This window comes from Heptranchias perlo, chromosome 30, assembly GCF_035084215.1.
Source record: "Heptranchias perlo isolate sHepPer1 chromosome 30, sHepPer1.hap1, whole genome shotgun sequence".
Taxonomy (NCBI): domain Eukaryota; kingdom Metazoa; phylum Chordata; class Chondrichthyes; order Hexanchiformes; family Hexanchidae; genus Heptranchias; species Heptranchias perlo.
The window spans coordinates 638,464-654,342 of NC_090354.1; the positions used below are offsets into that span (position 1 = coordinate 638,464).

At 51.6% G+C, this 15,879-nt stretch overlaps 1 protein-coding gene across 4 annotated transcripts in view; it reads right to left on the minus strand.

Annotated features, from left to right (window-relative positions):
- Nucleotides 1-1,730: 1,730 nt before the first annotated feature.
- Nucleotides 1,731-15,879, minus strand: part of LOC137300209 (histone-lysine N-methyltransferase EZH2-like) — a 42,480-nt gene continuing 28,331 nt past the window's right edge. For 3 of the 4 annotated variants that reach the window (XM_067969303.1, XM_067969304.1, XM_067969301.1), the window contains 6 exons: nucleotides 8,580-8,758; nucleotides 8,056-8,151; nucleotides 6,697-6,778; nucleotides 5,979-6,059; nucleotides 5,425-5,509; nucleotides 1,731-3,561 (listed from right to left, as the gene is read on the minus strand). In XM_067969303.1, the coding sequence (XP_067825404.1) occupies nucleotides 3,501-3,561; nucleotides 5,425-5,509; nucleotides 5,979-6,059; nucleotides 6,697-6,778; nucleotides 8,056-8,151; nucleotides 8,580-8,758 (584 nt within the window). In that variant the 3' untranslated portion in view covers nucleotides 1,731-3,500. The remainder of the gene's footprint in view (nucleotides 3,562-5,424; nucleotides 5,510-5,978; nucleotides 6,060-6,696; nucleotides 6,779-8,055; nucleotides 8,152-8,579; nucleotides 8,759-15,879) is intronic. The other variant, XM_067969302.1, reaches the window with a different exon arrangement.

The window sequence follows — 15,879 nt, forward strand, 5'->3', positions numbered from 1 at the left end:
TTGATCTGATCCGTTGGTTGTGGAATCGCTTAGCTCTGTCTATAGCATGTTGCTTCCGCTGTTTAGCATGCATGTAGTCCTGAGTTGTAGCTTCACCAGGTTGGCACTTCATTTTGAGGTATGCCTGATGGTGCTCCTGGCATGCTCTTCTACACTCCTCATTGAACCAGGGATGATCCCCGGGCTTGTTGGTAATGGTAGAGTGAGGAATATGCCAGGCCATGAGGTTACAGATTGTGCTCGAATACAATTCTGCTGCTGCTGATGGCCCACAGCGCCTCATGGATGCCCAGTTTTGAGCTGCTAGATCTGTTCTGAATCTATCCCATTTAGCACGGTGGTAGTGCCACACAACACGTTGGATGGTGTCCTCAGTGCGAAGACGGGACTTCGTCTCCACGAGGACTGTGCGGTGGTCACTCCTACCAATACTGTCATGGACAGATGCATTTGCGACAGGTAGAATGGTGAGGACGAGGTCAAGTAAGTTTTTCCCTCGTGTTGGTTCGCTCACCACCTGCCGCAGGGCCAGTCTGGCAGCTATGTCCTTCAGGACTCGACCAGCTCGGTCGGTAGTGTTGCTACCGAGCCACTCTTGGTGATGGACATTGAAGTCCCCCAACCAGAGTACATTCTGTGCCCTTGCTACCCTCAGTGCTTCCTCCAAGTGGTGTTCAACATGGAGGAGGACTGATTCATCAGCTGAGGGAGGGCGGTAGGTGGTAATCAGCAGGAGGTTTCCTTGCCCATGTTTGACCTGATGCCATGAGATTTCATGGGGTCCGGAGTCAATGTTGAGGACTCCCAGGGCCACTCCCTCCTGACTGTATATCACTGTACCGCCACCTCTGGTGGGTCTGTCCTGCCAGTGGGACAGGACATACCCAGGGATGGTGATGGAAGAGTCTGGGACGTTGGCTGAAAGATATGATTCTGTGAGTATGGCTATGTCAGGCTGTTGCTTGACTAGTCTGTGGGACAGCTCTCCCAATTTTTGCACAAGTCCCCAGATGTTAGTGAGGAGGACTTTGCAGGGTCGACTGGGCTCGGTTTGCCTTTGTCGTGTCCGGTGCCTGGTGGTCCGATGCCGGGTGGTCCGTCCAGTTTTATTCTTATTATGACTTTTTTTAGCGAGATTTTACAACTGAGTGTCTTGCTAGGCCATTTCAGAGGGCAATTATGAATCAACCACATTGCTGTGGGTCTGGAGTCACATATAGGCCAGACCGGGTAAGGACGGCAGGTTTCCTTCCCTAAAGGACATTAGTGAACCAGATGGGTTTTTACGACAATCCGGTAGTTTCATGGCCATCATTACTGATACTAGTATTTTAATTCCAGATTTTTAATTTAATTATGGAGGGAGCGCTGTGCTGTCGGAGGTGCCATCTTTCGGAAGAGACATTAAACTGAGGTCTCATCTGCCATCTCGAGTGGACGTGATGAAGGTCTTTTTTTCCAAATTTAGGGATTTAATGAAAAATCCAGAATGGAAAGGATTGTACTGGTGAATTTTCAATCTTTTCCACCAGTGCTGGTTCTCAGGTGGGGAAGGAACTGGTTTCAGTCTGTGACTGATGGACACATTCATCGCAAAATGACCTGCAACTTGTGTCAATATCTTCCTCACAATAATTTACTATCACCTTCACTGACAAATGACAGAATGACTTTGAGTGCAGATGACCTATTGCAAATGGTTCTCTGTGCAAGAAACACAGACAGGAGAATTCATTTATCATTTTTATTTCAAATGGATTTTAGGGAACGGCTGGTTTATGCTCCAAGCTCTCGCACACTGCACGGAATCTGAAACTCTGCACATTTAGGGCACTGAAATTTACCAAATGTCTCATCTCAGTGGAAACCATCACCACACAAGAAATCGCTGCGTCAAACAGGCTGAGTCATGGCACCAAATCGATCAAACCTGGGCTGACAGTCTCACTTGGTGCAGTGGGTGAACGAGTCCCTGACACGGGCCTCATATGGGTGTGTAAATCACAGACAGCGTGACCACATACTGGTGTGTAAATCATAGGCAGCGGGCCCACATACAGGCGTGTAAATCATGGGCTGCATAACCACATAACAAGCATGTAAATCACAGACTGCGTGACCACATACGGGCGTGTAAATTACAAACAGCGTGACCACATACGAGCGTGTAAAGCACAGACCGCGTGACCATATACGGGCGTGTAAATTACAAACAGCGTGACCACATACGAGCGTGTAAAGCACAGACTGCGTGACCACATACGAGCGTGTAAAGCACAAACAGCGTGACCACATACGGGCGTGTAAATCACGGACAGCGTGACCACATACGAGCGTGTAAATCACAGACAGCGGGACCATGTACGGGTGTGTAAATTACAAACAGTGTGACCACATATAGACATGTAAATTACAAACTGCGTGACCACATACGGGCGTGTAAATCACGGACAGCGTGACCACATACGAGCGTGTAAATCACAGACAGCAGGACCACGTACGGGCGTGTAAATCACGGACAGCGTGACCACATACGAGCGTGTAAATCACAGACAGCGGGACCACGTACGGGCGTGTAAATCACGGACAGCGTGACCACATACGAGCGTGTAAATCACAGACAGCGGGACCACGTACGGGCGTGTAAATCACAGACAGCGTGACCACATACGAGCGTGTAAATCACAGACAGCATGACCACATACGGGTGTGTAAATCATGGATCGAATGACCATATACAGGTGTGTAAATCACGAGCAGCAGGAAACTGAATTCTGACGTGGCGTCTGGTAATCCAGGTTCCTGTCTGCAGCATCAAGTCAGAATGACCTCCCCTAACGCTGATTAAACCTCTCCCTCTCTCAGCACTCAAACAGTTGTCGGTTTCTGGCTGTGGAACCGTTTAACAAAGTCCACGGACCTGGGCTGAATCAGCCGGCTCACTGTTCAGGCAGGAGTTCAAACTAATTTCTGGAATCAGCCAGACATTATCCAAACAGAAATCCTTTCAAATGCGTCTTGAGTAAAAGTTGTCAGAGGTTAGTTCTGCTGCTCAGTGACCATGGACTGGACCCGATGAAGAAAGTCTCACTCAATCCTGACCTGCAGTTACTGCGTCGGCTCGTGGGCACACGGTTAATCCACTCAGATCCACATCGCACAGTCATGGTTAAACCTCCAGCTCCTGACCAGCTGGAACTCAGGGGAGAGGGGGGTTTCCCACAGCCCAGGGTGGGGTGGAGCTGAGAGCAGAGGAGTTGCAGCAAAGGCAGGTCCAAGTGTTGATCGCAGACTGGGACTCTGCAATGTGTAACATTCGTTCTCTGGGCTCAGATGCAACGCAGGAGTTCGAAATGAGAACGCCACTCACTCAGGAAATGTGTTGATGGACTGGGCGCAGGCTACTCCTGGACTGGGCGCAGGCTACTCCTGGACTCAGTCAATGCGTACAGGTCTACCTCACAACGAAACGTGAATTTGACATGAAAGTATTGGTGGGATCACAGCATTTCCATCTTGCGTTCAATTCCTACGTACTTCAGCGCATCTGCCTGGCTGTATCTGAAACAAAAACACAACACTTGGTTTTAAAGAGGTGTTTCTTGCTCCGTTTCGATATGCCTGATTTTAACTGTTCTGATTGAGATCCGTCCTTTCAGATGTGGAATCAGATTTGAGCTCACAGATAACCGGCCCTGATTGTGCATTTTACTAACGTTTAATTCTTCAATTTGGATAAAGCAGAAAATGTACTTTAATCAGTAGTAGAAATCAGGAAATGACAGGCAAGTGGTTCACTTAAAAATTATTCCTTAAATCATAGAATCTGACAGCACAGGAGGCCATTCGGCCCATTGGGCCTGTGTCGGCTCTGTGAAAGAGCTATCCAATTAGTCCCACTCCCCCTGCTCTTTCCCCAGAGCCCTGCAATTTTTTTCCCTTCCAGTATTTGTCCAATCCCCTTTTGAATCTGCCTCCACCGCCCTTTCAGGCAGCGCATTCCAGATCATCACAACTCGCTGCGTAAAAACATTTCTCCTCATGTCACCGCTGGTTCTTTTGCCAATTACCTTAAATCTGTGTCCTGATTACCAAACCTCCTGCCTCTGGAATGAGTTTCTCCTTATTTATTCTGTCAAACCCGTTCATGATTTTGAACACCTCGATCAAATCTCCCCTTAACCTTCTCTGTTCTAAGGAGAACAATCCCAGCTTCTCCAGTCTCTCCACATAACTGAAGTCCCTCATCCCTGGGACCGTTCTAGTAAATCTCCTCTGCACCCTCTCTAAGGCCTGGACATCCTTCCTAAAGTGTGGTGCCCAGAATTGAACACAATACTCCGGCTGAGGCCTAACTGGTGATTTATAGAGGTTTAGCATAACTTCCTTGCTTTTGTACTCTATGCCTCTATTAATAAAGCCCAGGATCCCATATGCTTTTTTAACAGACGTCTCAACTTGTCCTGCCACCTTCAAAGATTTGTGCACATACACCCCCAGGTCTCTCTATTCCTGCACCCCCTTTAAAATTGTAACATTTAGTTTATATTGCCTCTCCTCATTGCCTTCCTGCCAAAATGCATATGAAGCAAATTAACAGAGAACTAAATGCGGGGATGGTGTTGGAATAAGCAGTGTGTTGCTGGCCACAGACTGTTCACAGACCCTTGTTATTGCCCACAGATTGAGCAAAGGAGAGTCAACTGGAATCCCGGAGTGACCTGGTGATCACTGACCGGTCGAACGGGATCGCGGAGTGGCCTGGTGATCACTGACCGGTCGAACAGGATCGCGGAGTGGCCTGGTGATCACTGACCGGTCGAACGGGATCGCGGAGCGGCCTGGTGATCACTGACCGGTCGAACGGGATCGCGGAGCGGCCTGGTGATCACTGACCGGTCGAACGGGATCGCGGAGCGGCCTGGTGATCACTGACCGGTCGAACGGGATCGCGGAGCGGCCTGGTGATCACTGACCGGTCGAACGGGATCGCGGAGCGGCCTGGTGATCACTGACCGGTCGAACGGGATCGCGGAGCGGCCTGGTGATCACTGACCGGTCGAACGGGATCGCGGAGCGGCCTGGTGATCACTGACCGGTCGAACGGGATCGCGGAGCGACCTGGTGATCACTGACCGGTCGAACGGGATCGCGGAGCGACCTGGTGATCACTGACCGGTCGAACGGGATCGCGGAGCGACCTGGTGATCACTGACCGGTCGAACGGGATCGCGGAGCGACCTGGTGATCACTGACCGGTCGAACGGGATCGCGGAGCGACCTGGTGATCACTGACCGGTCGAACGGGATCGCGGAGTGACCTGGTGATCACTGACCGGTCGAACGGGATCACGGAGTGACCTGGTGATCACTGACCAGCTGCCGGATTCTCAGCGTTTGTGAAGATTTAATTTTACATTTTACCTGTAATCGAAGAACAATTCCTCGCCGGTCTGGATCAGTCTTTTGGCAAAAATCCCGATTCGGTGATCACCGTTCACCATGACAACTGGAAGAAAAGACGACGAGTCACTGGTCACAGAATGATCGTCCAATCGTGGGGTTCAGTGGGTTCGAGGCTGTGGGTACCTCCCACTCCCAACGTACCCCCCCACCCACACCTGTCCCCCAACCCCTCCCTCCTCTCCCACCCCCCTCATACCCCAAACCCCCACTTCCCCTCCCTTCACCTTCCTCCACCCACCTTCCCCCTCCCCCACCTCCACCACCGTCCCCCTCTTGCCCCAAATCTTCCCCCTCCCCGACCTCCCCCTCCACAACCCCCCACATCCATCTCCCCACCCACCACCACTCCCTTTCCCCCACCTCTCCCTTCCCCCCCCTCCTCACCCTCCTCCCTCTATCTCCTCCCCCCATCCCTCCCCTCCCCCCACCTCTCTCTTTCCTCCCACCTCCCCCCACAACCACCTCCCCTCGCCCTCCCCTCCCCCTCGATACACCCCCTTCCTGATCCTTACCTTTGGCGTAACAGTTGGGATTGACGGAGTGATTTGCAAAACGGATTTTGTTCCCTTTCCGAGTCGCATCAACAACAAAATCTACAAAACAGAAATGAAAATGTTGATCGAGCGGGAGCCCCATTACTCCCCTCTCCCACCCCGTCCCTGTCCCCTCCCCCTCCCCACCCCTCCTCCCCACACCCCCTCCCCTCCCCACCTCCCCAACCCCCACCCCTCCCCTCCTCCCCCTCCCCTCCCCACCACCCCGCCCCCTCCCCATCACCCCGCCCTCTCCCCATCACCCCGCCCCCTCCCCATCACCCCGCCCCCTCCCCATCACCCCGCCCCCTCCCCATCACCCCGCCCCCTCCCCTCCCCTCCCCTCCCCACCCCACCCACTTCCGGGGAGAACAGAAACTGACAGAGAATCCCTGAAGATCAGTTTTACACATCTGGGCACAACAGAACCCCCACTGGGCAACGGGACAACATCTCACTCAGAATCGCTGCTGCAGAAATTCACACAGACGCTGGCTTCCAAATATTGCAAAATGGAACGGACTCAGTGGAAGCCGCGGCCCTCCAGAGTCCTGGTGTGGCCCAGCCTGAAACACCATCCCTCAAACAGTGCCCTGATTGGGGCTAACAGGTCATTGGTGCCACCACCCATTGGGGCAAAGGAAAAACACAAGACCATTTACCAACTAACTGGAGTGGAGGGAGCAGGAGCACTGACCATTGTTCAGATTGAAGAGGAAGCTGGACATGTATTTATCATAGACTTTGCCTCGTCGATCAGCTTCGTCTTGAGATATAATCTGCAAGGAAAACAGATCAAGGGTGAGTGACCGTCCATTATTGCTTCACTCTCAAAGCCCAGCCCAGGTACTCCCGCAGCCAGGAGCTCAGTCAGTTGCTGGGACTCCATAATTACTCAAACCCACCAGCTCCAACACAGCGACCGGGGCTTTCCTCGCCGGCCACGACCGGGGCTTTCCTCGCCGGCCACGACCGGGGCTTTCCTCGCCGGCCACAACCGGGGCTTTCCTCGCCGGCCAAGCGACCGGGGCTTTCCTCGCCGGCCACAACCGGGGCTTTCCTCGCCGGCCACACGACCGGGGCTATCCTCGCCGGCCACACGACCAGGGCTATCCTCGCCGGCCACACGACCGGGGCTTTCCTCGCCGGCCACGACCGGGGCTTTCCTCGCCGGCCACACGACCGGGGCTTTCCTCGCCGGCCACGACCTGGGCTTTCCTCGCCGGCCAAGCGACCGGGGCTTTCCTCGCCGGCCAAGCGACCGGGGCTTTCCTCGCCGGCCACGACCGGGGCTATCCTGTCACTGGGTCTGGTGAATTAATAATTTTCCCAGATCGAGTTCCATCATTGCCAACTGTCAGAGGCCAGAAACGTGCAGTGCAAGTGGTCACTGTGGGTCAGTACAGCTTGTACCCCCACACCGATCGTCTCTCTGCGCCCACCAATTCTGGCCAAGTTCACAAGGCAGCGAGTTTGACTGTAATTCCTATTGGGCCCTGTGTTTGTCCGAGATCCAACTCCTGGGTGAACTGCGATTTCCTCCAGTTGAATACTGGGAAGACCAAAGCCCAATCTCTATACCCTCATCACCGATTCCATTCCCAACACTTAAGCTGAGCTTCTGACCCCATACCCGCTCCATCACCAAGACTGCCTACTTCTACCTCTAACATTGCCCGTCTCCACCCCCGTCTCAGCTCACCTGTTGCTGAAACCCTCATCCGTGCCTTTGTTACCTCTAGACTCGACTATTCCAATGCTCTCCTGGCCGGCCTCCCATCTTCCATCCTCCGTAAACTTGAGCTCATCCAAAACTCTGCCGCCTGAATCCAAACTCGCACCAAGTCCTGTTCACCCATCACCCCCTGTGCTCGCTGACCCACACTGGCTCCCGGGTCCGGGAACGCCTTGATTTAAAAATTCTCAAATCCCTCCATGGCCTCACCCCTCCCTACCTCTGTAACCTCCTCCAGCCCTACAACCCCCCCAAACCCTTTGTTCCTCTGATTCCGGCCTTTTGTGTATCCTCTCCTTTACCCCACCATTGGCGACTAACCTCTCCACAATATTCTGAGATGAACTCGTTTTTCTGGACTGATTCCTTGATGAAGGTCCCCCATCCAGCCACATCAGAAGGAGCCAGTAACAGGTGCTGAGAAACAAACACTAATTAGTAAGAATTGGGCATAAATTTTCTCCGACTTCCTGCCAAATCTACTACCTGGTGGGAAGAGGCCACAGCCAGGGACTGGCGGTGGGAATGGCCCCAGGCAGACAGGTTAGTGGTGGGGGGGACTCTGGACACGATCGGGGGGGCAGAGGGGAACCTGGGGTAAGGGAGGCCCAGAACGCTGTTGGCTCAGGATCTCCTCCCAGCCGGTCTGACCTGGGGGCGAGAACCCATCACTGCTCAAGAGACCAGGTTAATATCGGTACCCACGGGGAGGCAGCAAGGTCGGGGAGGAGGGGCAAATCATTTCCCCCTGGGGGAGGGTGGGGGGGGAAAGAGAGGGGGCCAAGATGTCCATTTCACTGAGAGACTCCAGGCCACACTATGAATCTCAGCCTTGTGTGAAGTACCTTCTTGAGGCCGCGTTGGATGCCACAGTTCTTGCAGGAGACGTTCTTGCTGTCCCAGTGATCTGCTGCTCCACAGGTCTGACACAAGTCTGGGTCACATTCTCGTACAGCCAGGTAACAGGGGCACTGCTTAGTGTTACACTGAGTCTTACATCGACAGCCAGGAAACCGGTTCTGACCTAAGAGAAAACATTTCAAACATTCAATCAGAACTTTTCCTGAGCTTTGTTGTTGAAAGTATCGAGTAGGAGCCCCTTGCTCCTGCTGATCTGCTGCCTCTCCACTAACTATCAATCTCACTCTTGGTCAACACACAGGAGTTGTTCATCTGGTCAACTAACACCTGGGCCCAGCTTTCAGACTTTCTACACAACCTGTTGTAGGCCGACAGCAAAGTAACCTCTCGGGTATCAGACTCCACAATATCCCTGCTCTCTGCATTGAAATCACAGTTTAGTAATCTGTCATCAACTAGTTTCAGGTTTTTGGTCCCTGACTCGTTCCTATTTAGTGCACCTCTATTTTTGACAATTTAAGATAGTCAATTTCAGATTAAAGTAGCATTTACACTCAGTGACAGAGAAAGATCCCACCATCTGTCGACAGAATGGGGGTAATTGTAACCCCAAGAACGGGTGAGTTGGGGGCGGATGGGAGGTTGAAACTACAGCTTTTGGAGCAGGACCGCATTCTGGCTCCAACGCATCCACTTTCAGGTTTAACCCAGGCACGTTAGGATGCATCGCAACAGAAACTATAATTGTACAGGGCTCTGGTGACTCCTGGAGCACTGGGTACAGTTTTGGTCTCCTTATCTAAGGAAGGATATACTTACCTTAGAGGCGATGCAATGAAGGTTCATTAGATTAATTCCTGGGATGAGGCGAGTTTGAGTAGAATGGGCCTATACTTTCTGGAGTTTAGAAGAATGAGAGGTGATCTCATTGAAACACAAGATTCTGAGGGGGCTTGACAGGGTAGATGCTGAGAGGCTATTTCCCATGGCTGGAGAATCTCGAACTCGGGGGCATAGTCTCAGGATAAGGGGTCGGACATTCAGGACTGAGATGAGGAGGAATTTCATCACACAGAGGGTTGTGAATCTTTGGAATTCTCTGGATGCTGAGTCGTTGAATATATTCAAGGCTGAGATAGATAAATTTTTGGACTCTCGGGGAATCAAGGGATATGGGGATCGGGCGGGAAAGTGGAGATGAGGTTGAAGATCAGCCATGATCTGATTGAATGGCGGAGCAGGCTCGAGGGGCCGAATGGCCCACTCCTGCTCCTATTTCTTATGTTCTTAAACTGGGAAGTCCTGACCCCACTTAAAGCCGGTGGGACGATAGTTAAAGGATCAATTTAGGTAGCTGAAACACTTTAGCTACTTAACGAATTTAACTTGTCCTGAACGTGTTTCCCATGGCTTCTGAAACACGCCATAGAAACGGAGGTGAGTTGCAACTGAAGTTCATGTGGCCCTTTAAACCAGTGATTGACACATCTCAATAAAAGGTCACATATTGCAGCTGGGCACTTTGGCTGAGAGTTCTTTGTTGAGACTGAGAATTCTTTTGTTCAGACAAATTTATCTACATTTGGACCCCCTCAAACTGACAACATCAGGATGGGGGACACAATGGATGTATTCCACAGTGATATGAGGAGGAGGCACATCACCATTCACGGCAGGCACGGTGTGCAGTTCTGGGAGTTGCAGCTCCCAGGCAGGGGTGCGCCACAAGGACCTGCAGAAGAGCAGAGAGGGGAAATGGAGGGGCCGAGGTCGCAGGAGGCACTACCCTCATGAGAGGGTCTACAGACAGAGGCTGAGCTTCCTGGACCTCTCTGAAGAGCAGGGCCTACGCAGGTTGAGATTGAGTCACCAGGTGGTCACAGATACCTGCAGGCTCCCTCATGCACAGCTGCTCCCAGCTGGGCCTGGTGGCCACACATTGCCCGTCGCAGTTAAAGTCACCACTGCCCTCAACTTCTTTGCCTCTGGATCCTTCCATGGCGCCATTGATGACATCACCAGAATCTCTTAGTCGTCTGCTCACAAGTATATAAGGCAGGTGTGCGATGGCTTGTTTGCCAGGGCATCTGACTACATCAACGTCTCCTGCGACGACATCAGCCAGACTGAGAGCGCAGTGGGTTTCAACTCTCTGGCTGGCTTCCCATGGGTACAGGGCACAATTGATTGCACACACGTAGCAATCCGAGGACCTCCACATGAGCCAGGACTGTTCATCAACAGAAAGGGATATCACTCCATTAATGTACAGCTGGTTTGTGACCACCAGAGGAGGTTTCTGTGGGTGTTTGCCAAATTCCCTGGCAGCTGCCATGATTTCCTCATTTTGCGCAGGTCCAACATCCCGGCCCTCTTCCACGCACAAGACAGATTTAAGGGCTGGCTCCTTGGAGACAAGGGATACACCCTGCAGACTTGGCTCATGACACCTGTGCGAAACCCCACCAGTGAGGCACAGCAGCGGTACGACGACAGTCAGAGCACCCCCAGGTCTGTCACTGAACAGGCCATTGGAATGCTCAAGATGCACTTCAGGTTCCTGAATCGATTTGGGGGATCCCTTCAATACTCACCTGCAAGGGCGTGCAGAAATAGTCATGTGTTGCGATCTGCACCACATCGCTCAACAGAGAGGGTTACAGGTGGAGGAGCTCGAATGCGCTCATGGAGCATCCGCACCTGCTGGCAACATTGAAGAGGAGGATGAGGTGGAGGAGGAGAAGGACGAGGATAATGAAGCTGGGGGACCCATCGCCAGAACAGTGGTGAACATTCTGACATCTGTAACAGGCTCTCATAATGAGATCTGCAAATTGAATGAAATACCCAGGCCGCCTGGAACAACCACCCCTTCCCCCGCCCCACCCTCCAAACAGTCCTTCAACAACGCACACACCCACTGCACACGTGACCAATGGGTGCCATCATGTCTCGGCATTCATGGTTGTTTTTCAGACTGGAGGGCAGGATACAGTGGTGTTCCCCAGGGGTCAGTATTAGGACCACTGCTCTTTTTAATATATATTAATGACCTGGACTTGGGTATAGAGGGTATAATTTCAAAGTTTGCAGATGACACGAAACTCAGAAATGTAGTAAACAATGTAGAGGATAGTAACAGACTTCAGGAGAACACAGACAGGCTGGTGAAATGGGCAGACACATGGCAGATGAAATTTAATGCAGAGAAGTGCAAAGTGATTCATTTTGGTAGGAAGAATGAGGAGAGGCAATAAATAAAGTAAACGGTACAATTTTAACAGAGAGACCTGGGGGTGTATGTGCACAAATCTTTGAAGGTGGCAGGACAAGTTGAGAAGGCTGTTAAAAAAGCATATGGGATCCTGGACTTTATTAATAGAGGCACTGAGTACAAAAGCATGGAAATTATGCTAAACCTAAATAAAACACTGGTTAGGCCCCAGCTGGAGGATTGTGTTCAATTCTGGACACCACACTTTAGGAAGGATGTTAAGGCCTTAGAGAGGGTGCGGAGGAGATTTACTAGAATGGTACCAGGGATGAGAGACTTCAGTTATGTGGAGAGACTGGAGAAGCTGGGATTGTTCTCCTCAGAACAGAGAAGGTTAAGGGGAGATTTGATCGAGGTGTTCAAAATCATGAAGGGTTTGATAGAGTAAATAAGGAGAAACTGTTTCCAGTGGCAGAGGGGTCAGTAATCAGAGGACACAAATTTAAGGCAATTAGCAAAAGAGCCAGAGACGACACGAGGAAACATTGTTTTACGCAGTGAGTTGTTCTGATCTGGAATGCGCTGCCTGAAAGGGTGGTGGAAACAGATTCAATAAGAACTTTCAAAAGGGAATTAGATAAATACTTGAAGGGAAAAAAATTGAATTACTATGGGGAAAGAGTGGGGGAGTGGGACTAATTGGATAGCTCTTTCAGTGAGCTGGCACGGGTACGATGGGCAGAGTGGCCTCCTCCTGTGCTGTATCTACTATGATACTATGATGATGAAGTACATCATAGGGCGAAGTCACAAAAGGGACTCAATAATGGCTAACACGTGGCAGTGGTGGTGGTAATGATAGAATCATAAAATGGTTACAGCACAGAAGGAGGTCATTCGGCCCATCGAATTCGGTCGGCTTTTTGTGGGGGCAATCCAGTTAGTCCCATTACCTGGATGATTATTAAATTTAATGTGACATATCCAAAAAAACCATATAAATTAACATGACATCTCGTCAAACACCCTTGTGCATCCAGGACAAAGCAGCCCGCTTGATTGGCACTCCATCCACCACCCTAAACATTCACTCCCTTCACCACCGGCGCACAGTGGCTGTAGTGTGTACCATCCACAGGATGCACTGCAGCAACTCGCCAAGGCTTCTTCAACAGCACCTCCCAAACCCGCGAACTCTACCACCTAGAAGGCCAAGGGCAGCAGGCACATGAAACAACACCACCTGCACGATCCCCTCCAAGTCACACACCATCCCGACTTGGAAATATATCGCCGTTCCTTCATCGTCACTGGGTCAAAATCCTGGAACTCCCTCCCTAACAGCACTGTGGGAGAACCTTCACCACACGGACTGCAGCGGTTCAAGAAGGCGGCTCACCACCACCTTCTCAAGGGCAATTAGGGATGGGCAATAAATGCCGGCCTCGCCAGCGACGCCCACATCCCATGAACGAATAATAAAAAATTACAATCACAGAATCATAGAAAGCACAGAAGGAGGCCATTCGGCCCATCGTGTCCGTGTCAACCGAAGAAGAGCTTTCCAGCTTAATCCCACTTTCCAGCACTTGCTCCATAGCCCTGTAGGTTACGGCACTTCAAGTGCATATCCAGGTACTTTTTCAATGAGTTGAGGGTTTCTGCCTCTACCACCCTCTCAGGCAGTGAGTTCCAGGCCCTCACCACCCTCTGGGTGAAAAAATTTCTCCTCAGATCCCCTCTAATCCTTCTACCAATTACTTTAAATCTACTGACCCCTCTGCTAAGGGAAATAGGTCCTTCCTATCCACTCTATCTAGGCCCCTCATAATTTTATACACCTCAACAAAATTATCCCTCAGCCTCCTTTGTTCCAAAGAAAACAACCCCAGCCTATCCAATCTTTCCTCATAGCTAAAATTCTCCAGCCCTGGCAACATCCTCATAAATCTCCTCTGCACCCTCTCTAGTGCAATCACATCTTTCCTGTAATGTGGTGATCAGAATTGTATGCAATACTCAAGCTGTGGCCTAACTAGTGTTTTATACAGTTCCAGCATAACCTCCCTGCTCTTATATTCTGTGCCTCGGCTAATAAAGGAAAGTATTCCATATGCCTTCTTAACCACCTTATCTACCTGTCCTGCTACCTTCAGGGATCTGTGGACATGCACTCCAAGGTCCCTCTGCTCTTCTACACCTCCCAGTATCCTCCCATTTATTGTCGATTCCCTTGCTTTGACTTTCTCTTCCTACTGCTTCTACGTGGTGCATCCCCTGTGGCTTCAGCAGAGGTAGAGGCAGGCTGCTCAGATTCATGACCTGATTGCTGAGACGCTCTTGGCCTGTGCCCTCTGCATTTTGGAGCCCGTGAGGGTCCCGCCAAAGACTGCTCCACCTGCACCTGTGCCGGGGCAGACTCAGCCATCGGGAGAGGAGGCAGCATTGTGGGTATCGGTTGTGGGAGTGAGGGGGGGCGGGCAGCGGGTGAGACGTGGGAGATCTTTGAGTGGAGTCCCCAATTCCATGTCCCCTTTCACCATCATCCCTCTCCTGGGCCAGTGCAACATCACTCCCACCACTCTGCTGGACAACAGCCTGGAGCACATCTGTGACACGTTGTAAGGCCACGGCTAAAGTATTTGTCTGCCTGTTTAAGGCAGCAGACATGTTGGCATCTAGAGTCCGCACAGCCATTGTCAGGGCCTGTATGGACTCATTAGAGAGCCGTGCTTGAAGCTCAATGGAGGCTGCCATTCTCACCATCACAGACATTCCTGCACTTCCTGCGCCACCAATCCACCAGTGATGGAGTTGGACTCCTCCATCTGCTGCGCTATTGTGGAGAGTGTGCGGGGCACGTTTTCCAGTACCTCATGAACGTGCTGCTGTACCTCCGTCATTCTCACTCTCAATGATGGTCCCAGGGGCTGAGCATCTGTATCCAGCTGAGCAGAGCTTGGAGAGGAGTGCGCCCCCTGACGTGGACTCTCCACAGCTGTCCCTGCCACCAGTGTCTGCTCGTGCTCACTTGTGAGTGGTGGATCACTGGGTGACAACCCAACTATCTGCCTAACAGGACGCACAGAAGTCCCAGTATCTGCGCTGCTGCATGGCTGGATATGATGTGACGGTGCACCCTCAGAAGAATGGAGCTCCTCTGAGGAATCGGCCTCTTCCATGGAACGTGCCTCGTCACTAATCCTTGAAGGCCCTGGAAGAGAACAAAAAGCAATATTAAGAATCATCGCAGAAGTTAGATTGCAATGACCATACTGAGGTGTCCAACAGGTCAGTCATTGATAAAATCAATTCATGATGTGTGTAAAGGATGTTAAAGTTCTGTCACCGGCCATCTACGGGTTGCCAGTCTCCCCATCTCCGATGACCAGGCATTCAACCGTATGGCTGAGCTCTATCGCCTCCTCCTCCGCCTCTGTCAGGACCACTATTTGTGGCGGCCCCCCCTCTAGTTCTGCTCCTCTCCTGTGTATTTTGTGCTCTCTTCTCCTACAAGAGGAGAAAGAACAGACCTGTGACTAACTGAAGGAGACGCGGGCACCCGATGGATGGACTGTTTTGGGTGAGGCTGATAGTGAACAGATGCATCAGAGGGTGACCATCAGGCAGATTCATCACATTGCATCAGGATTGGGGCGAGTGGGAGTGGTGGGTGCACAAATGGGGAGGTGAGCAAGTGCATAGAAAGTGAAGCTTAGTTGATGATGAGACCTAAGCAGGTGTGAGGAGTGATGTGACGGAGTAGGCTTGGCAACACAGAAGTGAGAGGGCGGGTGCCTTTCACAGGATGTGGGTGAATCAGCAAATGTACTCACTTTTCCTGACCTGGTTAGGTTGTTAAGCTGCTTCCAGCACTGAACCCAAGGCCTGAGCACCGTGCTCCTGCTGCTCACCCCTCTTCTGCCACTTCCAGCCAGGCCTTCTTCGTGGCAGAAGCAAGTTTCTTCCTCCTATCAGCAGGGTACAGGACGTCGCTCCTGCTCGTCACACCAGCCAGTAGCACGTCAAGGGAAACGTCGTTGACCTGGGGAGCTCCCTTTGATCCGAGT